Below are 12,588 nucleotides of genomic sequence, written 5' to 3' on the forward strand. Positions count from 1 at the left end.
AACAGGCTGTATTTTCAAGGTGTGCACATGTTGCCCTGTGGAATCACTTGAGTTTTTTTATGACTCCTTTTAGAAAGATAGTCCGAGTTTAAAAGGTTTGCCTTTATTTGTGTATATTCACAAAAAAAAAAAAAAAAAAAAAAAAAAAAAAAAAATCCTTGTTCTTTTGTAAAAAAAAAAAAAAAAATGCCGCTCTTCTCCGTCTGGGTTCATTTCGCGCAGCACAAAAATGAACTCGTTTCACAGTTTTTTGCTAATTTTCTTAATCATGAAATATGAACTTTTTCTTAATATCCTAATGATTTTTTTTGCATGAAAGAAAAATCGACAATTCTGACCCATCCAGTGTATTTTGGGCTATTGATACAAATATACCCCAGAGACTTAATACTTTTTTTTTTTTTTTTTGGTTTCGTGGTCCAGGGTCACATATTTTAATGCTTTATTTATACTCTAAATCTACATTTGACTTTACTCCAGATTTCTTTCTGCTTCACCTCTGCCCTTCTGCAACTGTTTTCTAAAAAGCCAGATGTACATCTCATTTACAAAAATCAGTGCATGCAAAGCTTTAAATCAATCAATCAATCAATCAATAAAAATATATAAAAAAAATTAATCTGTGTCAGGTTACAAGAGACCAAGGCTTCATTTATAATAAATTTATTTTGACACTCAGGATTACACAAGTATTTTTATGAGGAACAGGAATAAAACATGTGATGACAAACCAGTGTGTGTAACGAGGAAACTAAATTATTCCTGGATTGAGCTCTTGTGGTGAACCTCAACACGACTGGGTTTGATGATGGACACCCTTTAGAAAGACTGAACTACAGTTGCATTGCAGTATAAATGTAATATTGCATATTGCATTCAGTTTTACAGCTGTGCTCTATTTGATATACAACCTCGAATAATAAAGCTGAAAATGCTTTAAGTCTAAAATGCGTCATAAAAACAACAATGTGCATGAACTAAAATTGCAATCTGAAAATAAACATGATGAAACATTGAAAAAGTGCAAACAGGCTACAGTGCAAATTCATTTACTGTTGAATATGAGTGACAGAAGCTGAGAAATATTACTTATCTATAAGAGAGCATAATCTGAATGACTATAAATTCACAGACATTCACAATTGATTCTGTACAAATGCAGTTGCAAATGTTAAACTACTGTATATGCTGAGTATGCTTGATGCTTATTTATGTGTGATATATATGTGCTGTAAATCTGTGCTATTGCGTTAAACTTAAAAAAAAAAAGAAAATAAATTCTCATCTTTGTCCTATGTATAGAACTATGTATCTGAATTCTCATAAATGTGTGAATCTGTTTATGCTAACTGTAATATTGTTTACTACTTTATTTGTGCAAACTGAGACTAATATATATATATTTTTAATAATTTAAAGTTAAAGTTTGTTAGCCTGTTTCTTCACCAGTTATTTATGGAAATGCTTCAGTGAGAAATTGGGTCTCCTGAAACTTTTGAGGGGGATTTTGAAGTAGTTGCAGGTTAAAATATCAAGATCATATATGTAAGTATGTATATGTGTGTGCATGTGTCTATGCACGTGAAAATGATTTCTCTTTTTTGGGTGGAGTACCAAATATGCCCTTAATGCATTATATTTAATACATTAACGCAAGAATGCAGGCATCGCCATTGACTATTGAGTTTCTTCATTCTTCTCTTTGTCCATTTGTTTCTTCACTTCTTCGTATGGATTTTCCTCCACTGTCACGGTCTCATAATCTTTGTTTTTCTGAGAAGGTTGCTCGTACCCTTCCTCGGCTTCTTTTTCTGGTTTTTTCGTGTCATCTGTACTCAGTGTTTGGTAGACTTCGGCTTTGACGTTCTTGAGCGCCTCGTACCCACCTTGACCTTCACCCTGACCCTCTCCTTGTCCCAGTGTGTGGTACACCCCCTCCTCTTGCTTCTTCTGTAGGGCTTCATAACCCCCCTCGGCCTCGTCTTTGACTTGTTCCTTGCCCGTGCTCTCGCCCAGCGTGTGATAAACCGCCTGATCCTTGTCCTTGAGTTGGATTTGCTCATATTCTCCACCTGTCGTCTTGTCTTTATCCCGTTTGCTCGCCTGGACGTCGCTTCCTCCACTTCTGCGCTTCAGCGCGATCAGCAAGACGATCAACAGCCCGAGAACAATCAGAATCACCGCTATCATGATGGGCATCACGTTTACAGTCTGTGGTGGTGCTGAGAGAAAGAGAGAAGATGCAAATTCATTTTAAAAATAAAAATGAGAAGTCGTATGCGTGCACAGTCGCCAAGTGAGAAAACAAAATGACTAGTGCATTTACACATTGCTACACTCGACATGATTGTGCACGGAAAATGTTCGTCATGTGCTTGTGTTTTGGCATGAAAACACAAGGGTGTCACAGACACTTTGAGAAGCACTTCTTCTGCTGATAACCAAAGAACTTAATACATTTTACAAAAAAATTACGAAAACCTTAACTAAAATTAAAATTAAAATAATATCAAAACAAAATCAGTTTATGAGTACCTTCGTAGCTGTAACCAACGCTTAAACGGGAGAGACCTTCCTCACAGTACATCCGGCAGCTGTACAATCCTTCTTTCTTCACTGTAATGGACGTATCATTTTCAGATAGTCTTGTGTGTGACTGTTGGTCATTAGAGAGTGTGTGATACCAGTGGCAGGACGTGCAGATTTTAGGACAGCGAGGACAGGAACACTTCAGACTCTCAGCAGACCCTGAAATAACTGCAGTAGCAGGTCCACCTGTAAAACACAGACAAAACTGTGCTGTGGTGCACTGAGGATTTCAGATGAATAAAGTTTGCATATAAAATGGTATTTACATAGTACCTTTTTCTTACCCCCCCCCCCCCCTCCCCCCATTAATTATAGACAGCTTTTGGTTTTACCATGTATAAATGGGTGATTTGATTTGTTGGCACAATGCACATTTAATGAAAATTACAAATTATTCTATTTATTACACAATTACAATCAGATGTTTTTGTGAACATGGGTTAAATAACTTATTAGTGGACAACCTGATTAGACCTGGGGCCCGTTCTTCGTACGTCGCTTATTATATCCGAGATCAAATGACACATCCAAGATGATATCAACGTGCTAATCCTGATCCGGCTAATTGGGTTCTTCGAACACACCTGTTGTGTATGATTAGTATCGCTGGATTGAGTTATCTGAGATAATTGCACGTTCATGTGTTGGCTTAAAAGGGGATATGTATCGATACTCGAAACCATGATCAGCAGTGCAGCGATTGGCTGGTGGCAAGACGGCAATGTAATGACGTCATATAATTTAAACGGACACCCGACGAAAAACTTGACAAATTTCTGGACTTTTATAAGGAAACAGCCAAGCAAACAAAACTACATAAATGTTATAATAGATGCATGAAACAGATAATAGATATATGTTTTTATTTTATTAGAATTTTTTTCACGATACCCAATTATTTACATTCGCAATTTATAATAGTTGTGCAGTCTTTACATTTTTATTTAAATGTAGAAATTATCTATTAATTTCATTTTATATTTGGACAGATTTGTTACGTGACGGCATTAATGAAAGTTTCTTAAGGGTCAATATCATGTTATCTGCATCTCCTGCGCTCCATCAAGCCACTCTTATAATAGCAGTCATCACTCAAAATAATGCACGACTCTATTATCTGTATAACATGTGTGTAAGACTCTAATACAATTATGAAGTAATAATTGACAAATAAATATTTCATTGAGTAAAACTGGCTGTCTATAGTTATGGACTACACAGCATTTTTATATTATTTAATTTTTTTTTTTTTAAATGATTATTATTTTAAATTATTGTCCCTGGATCAGTACAATACTCTTGTAATAAAGTAGCGGTGGTAGCAGACATATTTTGAGTATCAGTTCTGGTTGAAAAGAAGCGATCTAATCCTGTTTACATGAAATAAACCTGCTCCCGAGCAGGTTTAAGCTTATGGACCTGTTGCTATGACAGCAGCTCCGGGATTAGCTTCGAAGAACCAAATGATCCAAGATCACGCCAAATCGTCAACAATCAAATCCAGGTGAGCGACGTACGAAGAACGGGCCCCAGGTGCAAAAATGTAACCGTACTAAAGTCTGACAGATTTAGTTAGTTACTTGTTAGGCCAAATAAAATTGATGAGTGATTCATTCTTACTTGCAAGCTTTTAAGTCATTAGTTCTGACACTTTCATTTCAAAAGTCAATTTCTCATATGGCATACTTGCTTGTTTTTGCATGCAGCCAGTGAAAACAAAGAAATATGCGATGAGTTATTTTTATTTTATTTTATTCATATTTATTTTATTTTAATAAATGTTTTATTTATTATTATTAACCTACTTTAGCTGTAAGAAGTAAATATTATATACTTTTAATTTTTAGTGTGTGTGTGTGTGTGTGTATATATATATTATCTCAGTTTGTACTGCAAACTTAAAAGGAAAATTGTGTCTATACATATTTAGTGCTAGAATAAATTGTCATATATTTATGTATTACAACACCGTTAAAACACCGTTAGCACATGCAGTATTAGTGGTTCTGTATAAATGAAAGGGTGATGTAATGCAGGTTTTGTTATGTTTACCTATAACTTTTAACTCCTGGGCATCAGAATCTCCTTCCTTCCTAGCAGCTCCTGCACTGATGTGTGTGTACCTGTAGGTGGCGTGGCAGCTGTATTTGCCGTTATCATCGTGTGTGGCGTTTTTGATGTCGTATGTGCCTTTAGATGAGCTGAAGATTTCTGTTTGATTCTTATAGAAGACGACCTTTTCTAGTTTCGGTCCACCCCAGACTACACACCTGAGAGCCACAGGGTCCCCCTGCAGGACAGGAACGGCCGGAGGAACCAACATCACCATGAGCTCTGAGAAACACACCAAACACAGGTCAGACTGAACGTCCTGCACATCTACTGTTTCATTTAAATGTAAAATATCCCGTCAAATAATGATGTGAGTTTTGTGGCTTTTAATTCATGTCTATTTGCTTTTAATTAATTTATGTGCCAGTTCAAGTTAAACCAGATACACATTTAGAAGGTATACAGATTAAAAATTGAAATCAGATTGTGGAAAGACAGACCAAAATCTTGGTTACATCAAGCTGCACTTGCAGGTGTCCAATCAAATGTTCCGTAGAGTGAGAATGGCCCTCGTGCAATCAAATAGCAAATCTTCAAGTTACTGTTGGCTATTGCTTCAAAATCTTCAAAAGCTTCAAAAGCTTCAAAAGCTTCAAAAGCTTCAAAATCCTCAGTACTCATCTTACTGGACCTGTCTGCTGTGTTTGACACTGTTAATCACCAGGTTCTGCTGTCCACCCTCAGAAAAATGGGCATCTCTGGAACCACACTCCTGTGGGTTAAGTCCTACCTCTCTGATAGATCCTTCAGTGTGTCTTGGAGGGGTGATGTTTCAAAGTCACACCACCTTGCTACTGGGGTTCCTCAAGGCTCAGTACTTGGACCACTTCTCTTCTCCATCTACATGACATCATTAGGATCTGTCATCCAGAACCATGGCTTTTCTTATCACTGCTACGCTGATGACACCCAACTCTACTTCTCATTCCAGCCAGATGACCTGACGGTAGCTGCTCGCATTTCAGCCCGAGTGACATTTTTAGCTAGATGAATGACCATCACCTTCAGCTCAACCTTACTAAGACAGAACTCCTGGTGATTCCAGCTAACCCATTGATTCATCACAACTTCTCTATACAGCTGGGCTCGTCAACCATTACTCCTTCGAGGACAGCCAGAAACCTAAGAGTTGTGATGGATCATCAGTTAAGCTTCACATACCACATTGTTACAACGACCCGGTCCTGCAAGCCTCTGCAATTGATCCAGAATGCAGCAGCGAGGGTTGTCATCAATGAGCCAAAAAAAGCTCATGTTACTCCTCTCCTCATCAGGTTACACTGGCTATCAGTAGCTGCTCGCATCAAATTCAAGGTACTGATGCTAGCCTACAAGACGACCACTGGCACAGAACCAACATACCTAAACTCACTGGTTAAATCCTATGTGCCCTCCAGAAGTTTGCGCTCTGTAAGTGAACGACGCTTGTGGTGCCATCCCAAAGAAGTTCAAAATCACTCACACCTTTTCCTGGACTGTGCCCAGCTGGTGGAATGACCTCCCAATCTCAATTCGTACAGCTGAGTCTTTACTCATTTTCAAGAAACATCTAAAGACTCATATTTTTTGCCTGCACTTAACCTACTAACACCAGCACTTTTCCTTTTCTTGTCTTTTCATTTATAAAAAAAAAAAAATAAATACCTGGCTATGCGTTCTATACTAGACTAACTGAGACTTGTCATGGCACTTGTATTCTGTTGTTGTTCTCATGTTGACCTGACTGCTTCTATTGTTCTCATTTGTAAGTCACTTTTGATAAAAGCGTCTGCTAAATGATTAAATGTAAATGTATTGCATATTTAACTAAAATGGGTTCATTAAACAATGTCAACATAGGAAAAGGAAAAGAGTGATATAAGGCAATCTTTTAATGATCAACAATAATCTTTGAGACACATGTTGCCAAACAGTAAGAGTACAGAGCTAGAAAGACTGATCTAAAGACGTTTGACTTTTTGCTATCTTCATACATTTGAGCACAGTTTGAGGCATTGTTGAGAACTCTTTAGACAATTTAGAGGATACACATGTAAGAGTTTTTTTTTTGGTTTGGTTAATTTTTTCAGTAAAACATCTGAGAAGCAGGACACTGCTGTTTCCATTTGCTCTCCAATTTATTCTCATGGCAGTTTATTAAAAGCCTTTTGAGATTTTGAAGATTTTGTATGTTTCAGACTGATAGGAACTAGCTGACAGAAAGCTTGTAAGAAAAGGTTTTCTGGGGAAGAATGCAGTCTGCAAACTAGAGAATTTATAAGTGGACTGCAAATTCAAGACGTGATCACTCTGCTCAAATAGTAATGCAAGTCTTTTTTGGACCCTATTAACTTTCATTTGATGGACACAAACAGTCAAAACATTTTTCAAAATATCTCTTTTTGTCTTCCACAGAAGAATGCAAGTCATACAGGTTTGGCACAACATGATTGTGTATCCCTTAAACTCCACACAGTTGATCTGAAACAGAACACGAAGTGGTGTAGGAAGTCACCTGTCATTTTCAGCGTCACTGCATTGCTTCGATGTTGTGTTTTCCTGTTCCTGCACCAGAAAGTGGCTCTTTCTGCCTCTTTAAATTCTGCAAATATAACAGCTCTCTTCATCTTCTCATCAACATTGACTCCTAAACCGAAGGTCTTCACTCCCCTTAACACAAAACAAGACCAGTCCTTCAGATCATCATCTGTCTGCAGCACCAGGTTTCTTCCATCTCCTTTGGTCATCACAGAACCTTTTACAGATGGAGAGAGCTGAGCGTGAGGCTCCAGCTCTGAGAGAGAGAGAGAGAGAGAGAGGGAGAGAGAGAGAGAGAGAGAGAGAGAGCGAGAGAGAGAGAGAGAGAGAGAGATAATGAGAAACCGCAGGAGGAACAGAACAGATGATCATGAATGTTTAGGATGGTGCTCATACCCAGTACAGTGAGTGTGAACGGGTCACTTTTCTGTCTGTCCTGCTCACATGTATACGACCCATTGTTTTCTAGTGTCACTGCAGTAAGCAGCATTGTATAATCCTGATATGATTCTTGTACTTTTCCATCACGATACCATATTGTTGGTTTACTCCCTCCTTCACGGTTACAGATCAGAGTGACGTCATCTCCAACATACACCTGTGTGAACTTCGGTCGGAGAGACACTGAGGGAAAGAAAACAGACATATGAGTGACAGATCTTAGGTTGTCTGACTACTTTTATGAAATATAAATGACCGATTGATTGACAATAATTAAAAACTCCTGTGATTTAGTGCTGTTTGCTCTACAAAGATAACTGGAGTACTTAGAGAAGCTTGAATCCTAGAATGGACTTTCTTTCTTTCTTTCTTTCTTTCTTTCTTTCTTTCTTTCTTTCTTTCTTTCTTTCTTTCTTTCTTTCTTTCTTTCAATGTATGTATGTATTTATCAATGCCTTTATTTATTACAGTTTTTCTGAATTGCTAAAACACTAAACCCCTATCTCTTAACCAAGTGCTCACTTAAACCAATTTGTCGAATAAAGCACTCTTTCTGCTAAACCTTAAACATGTTCAGGCAGTTAGTCTCTTTTTAGAGGGGTTTTCTCTTTGTCTAGTAAGAAAGACTACTTTACTTGTGATGTGGACAAAGTCCTCTGGCTGGACTCGAGCACAAAGACATGATGCTGAGACAGAATGAATCTCTCATTGACCCTGATTTTACAATAGCATAACTTACAGTATTTGAGTGTAGTGTAACATGCTACACAGTCTTATTTCACCTTTTTGGCCTTTGCAGTTGTATTGCAGTATTTTTGCAGTATCTAAGTGCTGAATATGTATAAACACTCAGAACTAATCAATATTCAACACAATATTATTCTTGCAGTACATACAATATATTCAACTCACTCAGTTGCAATTACTATATACATTTTAACAGAATTGCATTGTTTACTCAATACAATAGAATTTTTTTTTCTGTAATGTTCTGGATGCTGTGTTCTTCATATTTCTCTGTTGTGTCTATTGAGTGTTTATTTTACTGACTCATGTGTGTCATCTGAGAGCACTGCTTGATTTTAAGTACAAGTGAAATAGTTTTGATTTGTTTTTAAGGTTTTGAGAAAATGAGAGATGCTTTCAAGAAATGTGTTTCAGCAATTCAGTAAAAACATTTTTTGAACAAGTCATAATTATACATTTATTTATTTATTTAAAAAATCAAAATTTCGACTTCTTTCTGATTTCAATTTGAATGAATTGAGCTGTTGTTTTTCTTCTTTCTTCTGTGTAAATGCATGCGTTGGTGATTATTTAAGGGCTGTGGCTTTGCTGTCGAGTTCAGTATAGTTTTTGACTGTCAAATCAATGTAAAACGTGATCATGGGATTTTGATGAAAATAAACTCAAGCTGCTGAGATTCCTCAGAAGGATCTGTAGATCTTAAATTCATCTCGTCTGACTTTGACGAGATTATTTTGAGGAGTCAGGCTGTTCTATCTTTATCAGACACACCCTGCTCGAGAAACTACGGCTGAACTACTTTACACCAGGCTGGAAGTGAGGTATACTTCATATACACAAGACATTTTAAACATGTGACTTTAGAAATATCAGATGTTCTGCTTTGAAGTTCTGGAAATATCCACTGTTTTTTTTTTTTTTTTCAATGCTGTGTTTGTAATAGATTTGATATGATGTTAAATGTTTTTATTCTTCATCAAGTATAGCTGACAATCTTTATTCGCTGATCTTCACCACATCTACTATTTCAGTTGATCTGGCCATGCACACAATCTGTAGATGTGTGTGTAGTGAAATGTGTGTATTTACCTGTTGGTGTCTGTCCCTTGCCGTCCCTTATCAGAGCCAACAACACTGTAACATAAAAAGATAAATATGATTATTTCTGGATTAAAAATCCTCAGATTATATTTTAATTTTTAGCTTTATTGCCATTCAAATGAGACGGCCACACCCAGTAACTACACTTAGTACAAGTACCACAGCTGTCTGAAAGTTGTTTTTGCACGCCTTTAAAAACATCTCACACACACACACACACACACACACACATATAAATATATATGTATGCAAGATGTCTGTAATACAAATCTGAGTAACAGCAATGGCATGTGACTTAACCAAAATAATATAATACATATTTACTGTGATGTTTGCTCTGAAATTGGATTATTTTTGGAAAATTGTCAATATTTATCACTGTTTAATGCCAGTATGTTAACCAGACGAACAAACTTGTTAAGAAAATTTGGCTCTTCCGTGAAAACTGGCTTGAAATAAACGTCATATTTAATGTAGTAAAGCGCAAGAGTTTGTCAAAGTGTCTAAGACGGTTAGATGATGCTGTATGTTTTTTACCTGCTAGTATCAGCGGAGACCTCATGTCCATCACCCGAGCCGAGCCAAACCGCGCTGTCTGTCAGAAAGAGAAATATGACCGTCTGATGGACAGATAGATCAGCTGTATGTAGGACTTTAGGGAAGTGCTTTACTGTGTTTAAGCTTAGCTGAATATGTGTGTGTGAAAGTTTGAATTATTTGAGTTGTTGTTTTTTTTTCTTATGGCACATAGAGCGACACACCCCTCAATCACACTGAGTCAGCAGTGTTTAACAGCTCACTTCAGCTGTGTGTCTGTTCAAGCATGCACTGTTGCTTTTAATCTACAATTTGGTTGTTATCAGACAATGCTATTTACAGAACGTGTCGTAGTCACATATGATGGTCTAGAACAACTGAGAGGCTCGAACCCAAAATAAGTTTGAAAGAAAGACTTACTTATTTTATTGCATCATTAAGTAATGAAAATACAGTTTTTCTCGCCTAACTTTTTTTTTATGTTGAAGTTTGTTAAAGCACATTTAATTTGATCTAACTTATAAACTATCTATTTTAACAATTCTGTTAATTCCCATCCATAATATTTAGGATATTCTATTATATTGTTTTAATGATCATCAAGAATGCAGGTCAAAAATTTAGATGCTTTCTTTTACATATTTAGCATTTTAATCACTTTTTTTTTTTTTTGCCTTGATGTTTATGTTAAATGCTCAATGTGGTGTGACAAATTAATTATACGGAAGTTTAGTTATTCCATGCATGCAATCTCTCAATATATGTGAGTTTATTAAAACTGCATGTATGATTTTGCATGAATTAAAAAAAAATGCTGTTTAGGACATGTCAAGTATATATTTCAGATCAGAAATTGCAAGAAAATGTATTGCTCAGGAAAATATCTCTGTGCTGATCCAATATTACACTGGGTTTATGTGTGTGTATTATTATTATTATTATTTAATTAGTTAAAGATGACCTAATAAACTATTTGAAATGCTTGTTTGTTAACCCTTGTTCAGCTTGTTCACAGATCCTTGTTAACTGTTGAGTTTTGTGTATTTTCATTTTTGGCAATGCAATTTCCTGTGAAAGTGTTTCATGTCTCCTAAAATTAACCACACTCTCATTTTCAGTGAGCGCTGTTTTTTTTTTTTAGTGCTCAGCAGATTATTGTATTTCCTTAATGTGCTGTAGTGGTTAAAAGCAGACAAGTGCTGGAAAATGAACACTCAGTGAGTCGTTCAGATGCATTTGGGCCGTTTTAGAGTATGTGGTCTTGATTTCATTTTACTTGGATTGATGAATTTGCATGCAGTCCTTTCCGACAGGAAGTCCCACAGATCACTGGAGAGCAAAGACGACGTTCGGCTTCTCAACAGGACTCGAACCGACACTTCACCCACAGCAATGTCACACAAAAATGTCAAACAAATGTGTTTAAGGTATGCATTCAAAATATATATGTGGCCCAGTGTTTCCACCTCTTCTTGCAAAGAAGTGAGAGTAAATTAATAGATTACATCTGCCACTTCAGTGTCTATGATTAATCACACTCAGTGTTCTAGATCTCAACCTATTCTATTCTATTCTATTCTTTCATTTTGAAAAACTTTGAAAGTTTTCTCAGTTTATTCAAGATTAGTTCCTAGTTTTTTGCTTTTTTCTGAAAGAGGAACTTGCATTACAATGTGTGTGTGTGTGTGTGTGTTACTTTCCTGTGGGTTTCCAAGAATAACCAGTGATGGTGTTCTTTATTAACATAAACATGTTTATTAGTCAGCACTTTAATTATTTTGCTTTAGATTAAATATTTTTGTGTTTAATGTATTCTAGTTGAACACAGTTGTGCACCTTGGACATGTTTAGGAACATTCTCACGTGAAATGAAAGGAGCTGTTCAGAAATGATGGGATGATTACGCTTTTGTTAAATGTGCTGTAATCGCAGAGTCATTCTGGCCTCATGAAACACCACTTTCTATGAAACCTGGATAATGCATCGTACTGTAATGATCTGATGCCCTATTATACACATCATTTTCATTGGTATTAATATTCATCTTCCTTACATTTAAACTTGTGCATTTAGCAGACAATTTTGTCCAAAGTTACTTGAACAAAAGCAATTAGTCACAAATCGATCATAATCTATTGTTATTATTAATATCTATGTCGGACTGAGGGTCATGTTGGGGATTTTGAGGTCATCTCAGAGTACAAGTAATTCCAGTAGTTTGTTTTTAATGTTAAAACAGTCCAGGCATCTTTACAATGCTTTAAGAATAGAAAGTGAAGGCTGCAGATAGAGGTTTTGTTTTTACTGGCCAGTCTTAATGAGTGGTGTTGACTAGATCAAGTATCACTATTATTATTGCTTATTCCACATTTAGACTCAGCAATGCGATGTGTTTGTGCTCCAGACATGAATAATTCATCAAAGCATGTGTCTTCTTGGCCGGTTAACTTGCAGTAATCCCACAGATCTACACTGAACCCGATCTATAACTACAGACCTGAATAACTGACTTGGATCTGTAAGCAACCACCAATGCAATTACAC

General features: G+C 36.4%; 2 protein-coding genes across 2 annotated transcripts in view; one reads left to right on the forward strand and one right to left on the reverse strand.

Moving 5' to 3' along the window:
• Window positions 1-647: 647 nt before the first annotated feature.
• LOC127945843 (uncharacterized) lies at window positions 648-10,212 on the reverse strand. Its single transcript, XM_052541939.1, has 7 exons — window positions 10,045-10,212; window positions 9,496-9,540; window positions 7,615-7,842; window positions 7,196-7,474; window positions 4,642-4,923; window positions 2,536-2,775; window positions 648-2,222 (listed from the first exon to the last, which is right to left on the reverse strand). The coding sequence occupies exons 1-7, from the start codon at window positions 10,073-10,075 to the stop codon at window positions 1,678-1,680; spliced, it is 1,650 nt and encodes a 549-aa protein (XP_052397899.1). The 5' UTR covers window positions 10,076-10,212; the 3' UTR covers window positions 648-1,677.
• Window positions 10,213-11,265: 1,053 nt separating this feature from the next.
• LOC127945831 (SH3 and multiple ankyrin repeat domains protein 1) overlaps window positions 11,266-12,588 on the forward strand; it is a 47,209-nt gene continuing 45,886 nt past the window's right edge. Inside the window, exon 1 of the mRNA XM_052541914.1 lies at window positions 11,266-11,471. The gene's annotated coding sequence lies outside the window, so the exon portion shown is untranslated. The remainder of the gene's footprint in view (window positions 11,472-12,588) is intronic.

The sequence above is a fragment of the Carassius gibelio genome, chromosome A24, assembly GCF_023724105.1.
Source record: "Carassius gibelio isolate Cgi1373 ecotype wild population from Czech Republic chromosome A24, carGib1.2-hapl.c, whole genome shotgun sequence".
Classification (NCBI taxonomy): domain Eukaryota; kingdom Metazoa; phylum Chordata; class Actinopteri; order Cypriniformes; family Cyprinidae; genus Carassius; species Carassius gibelio.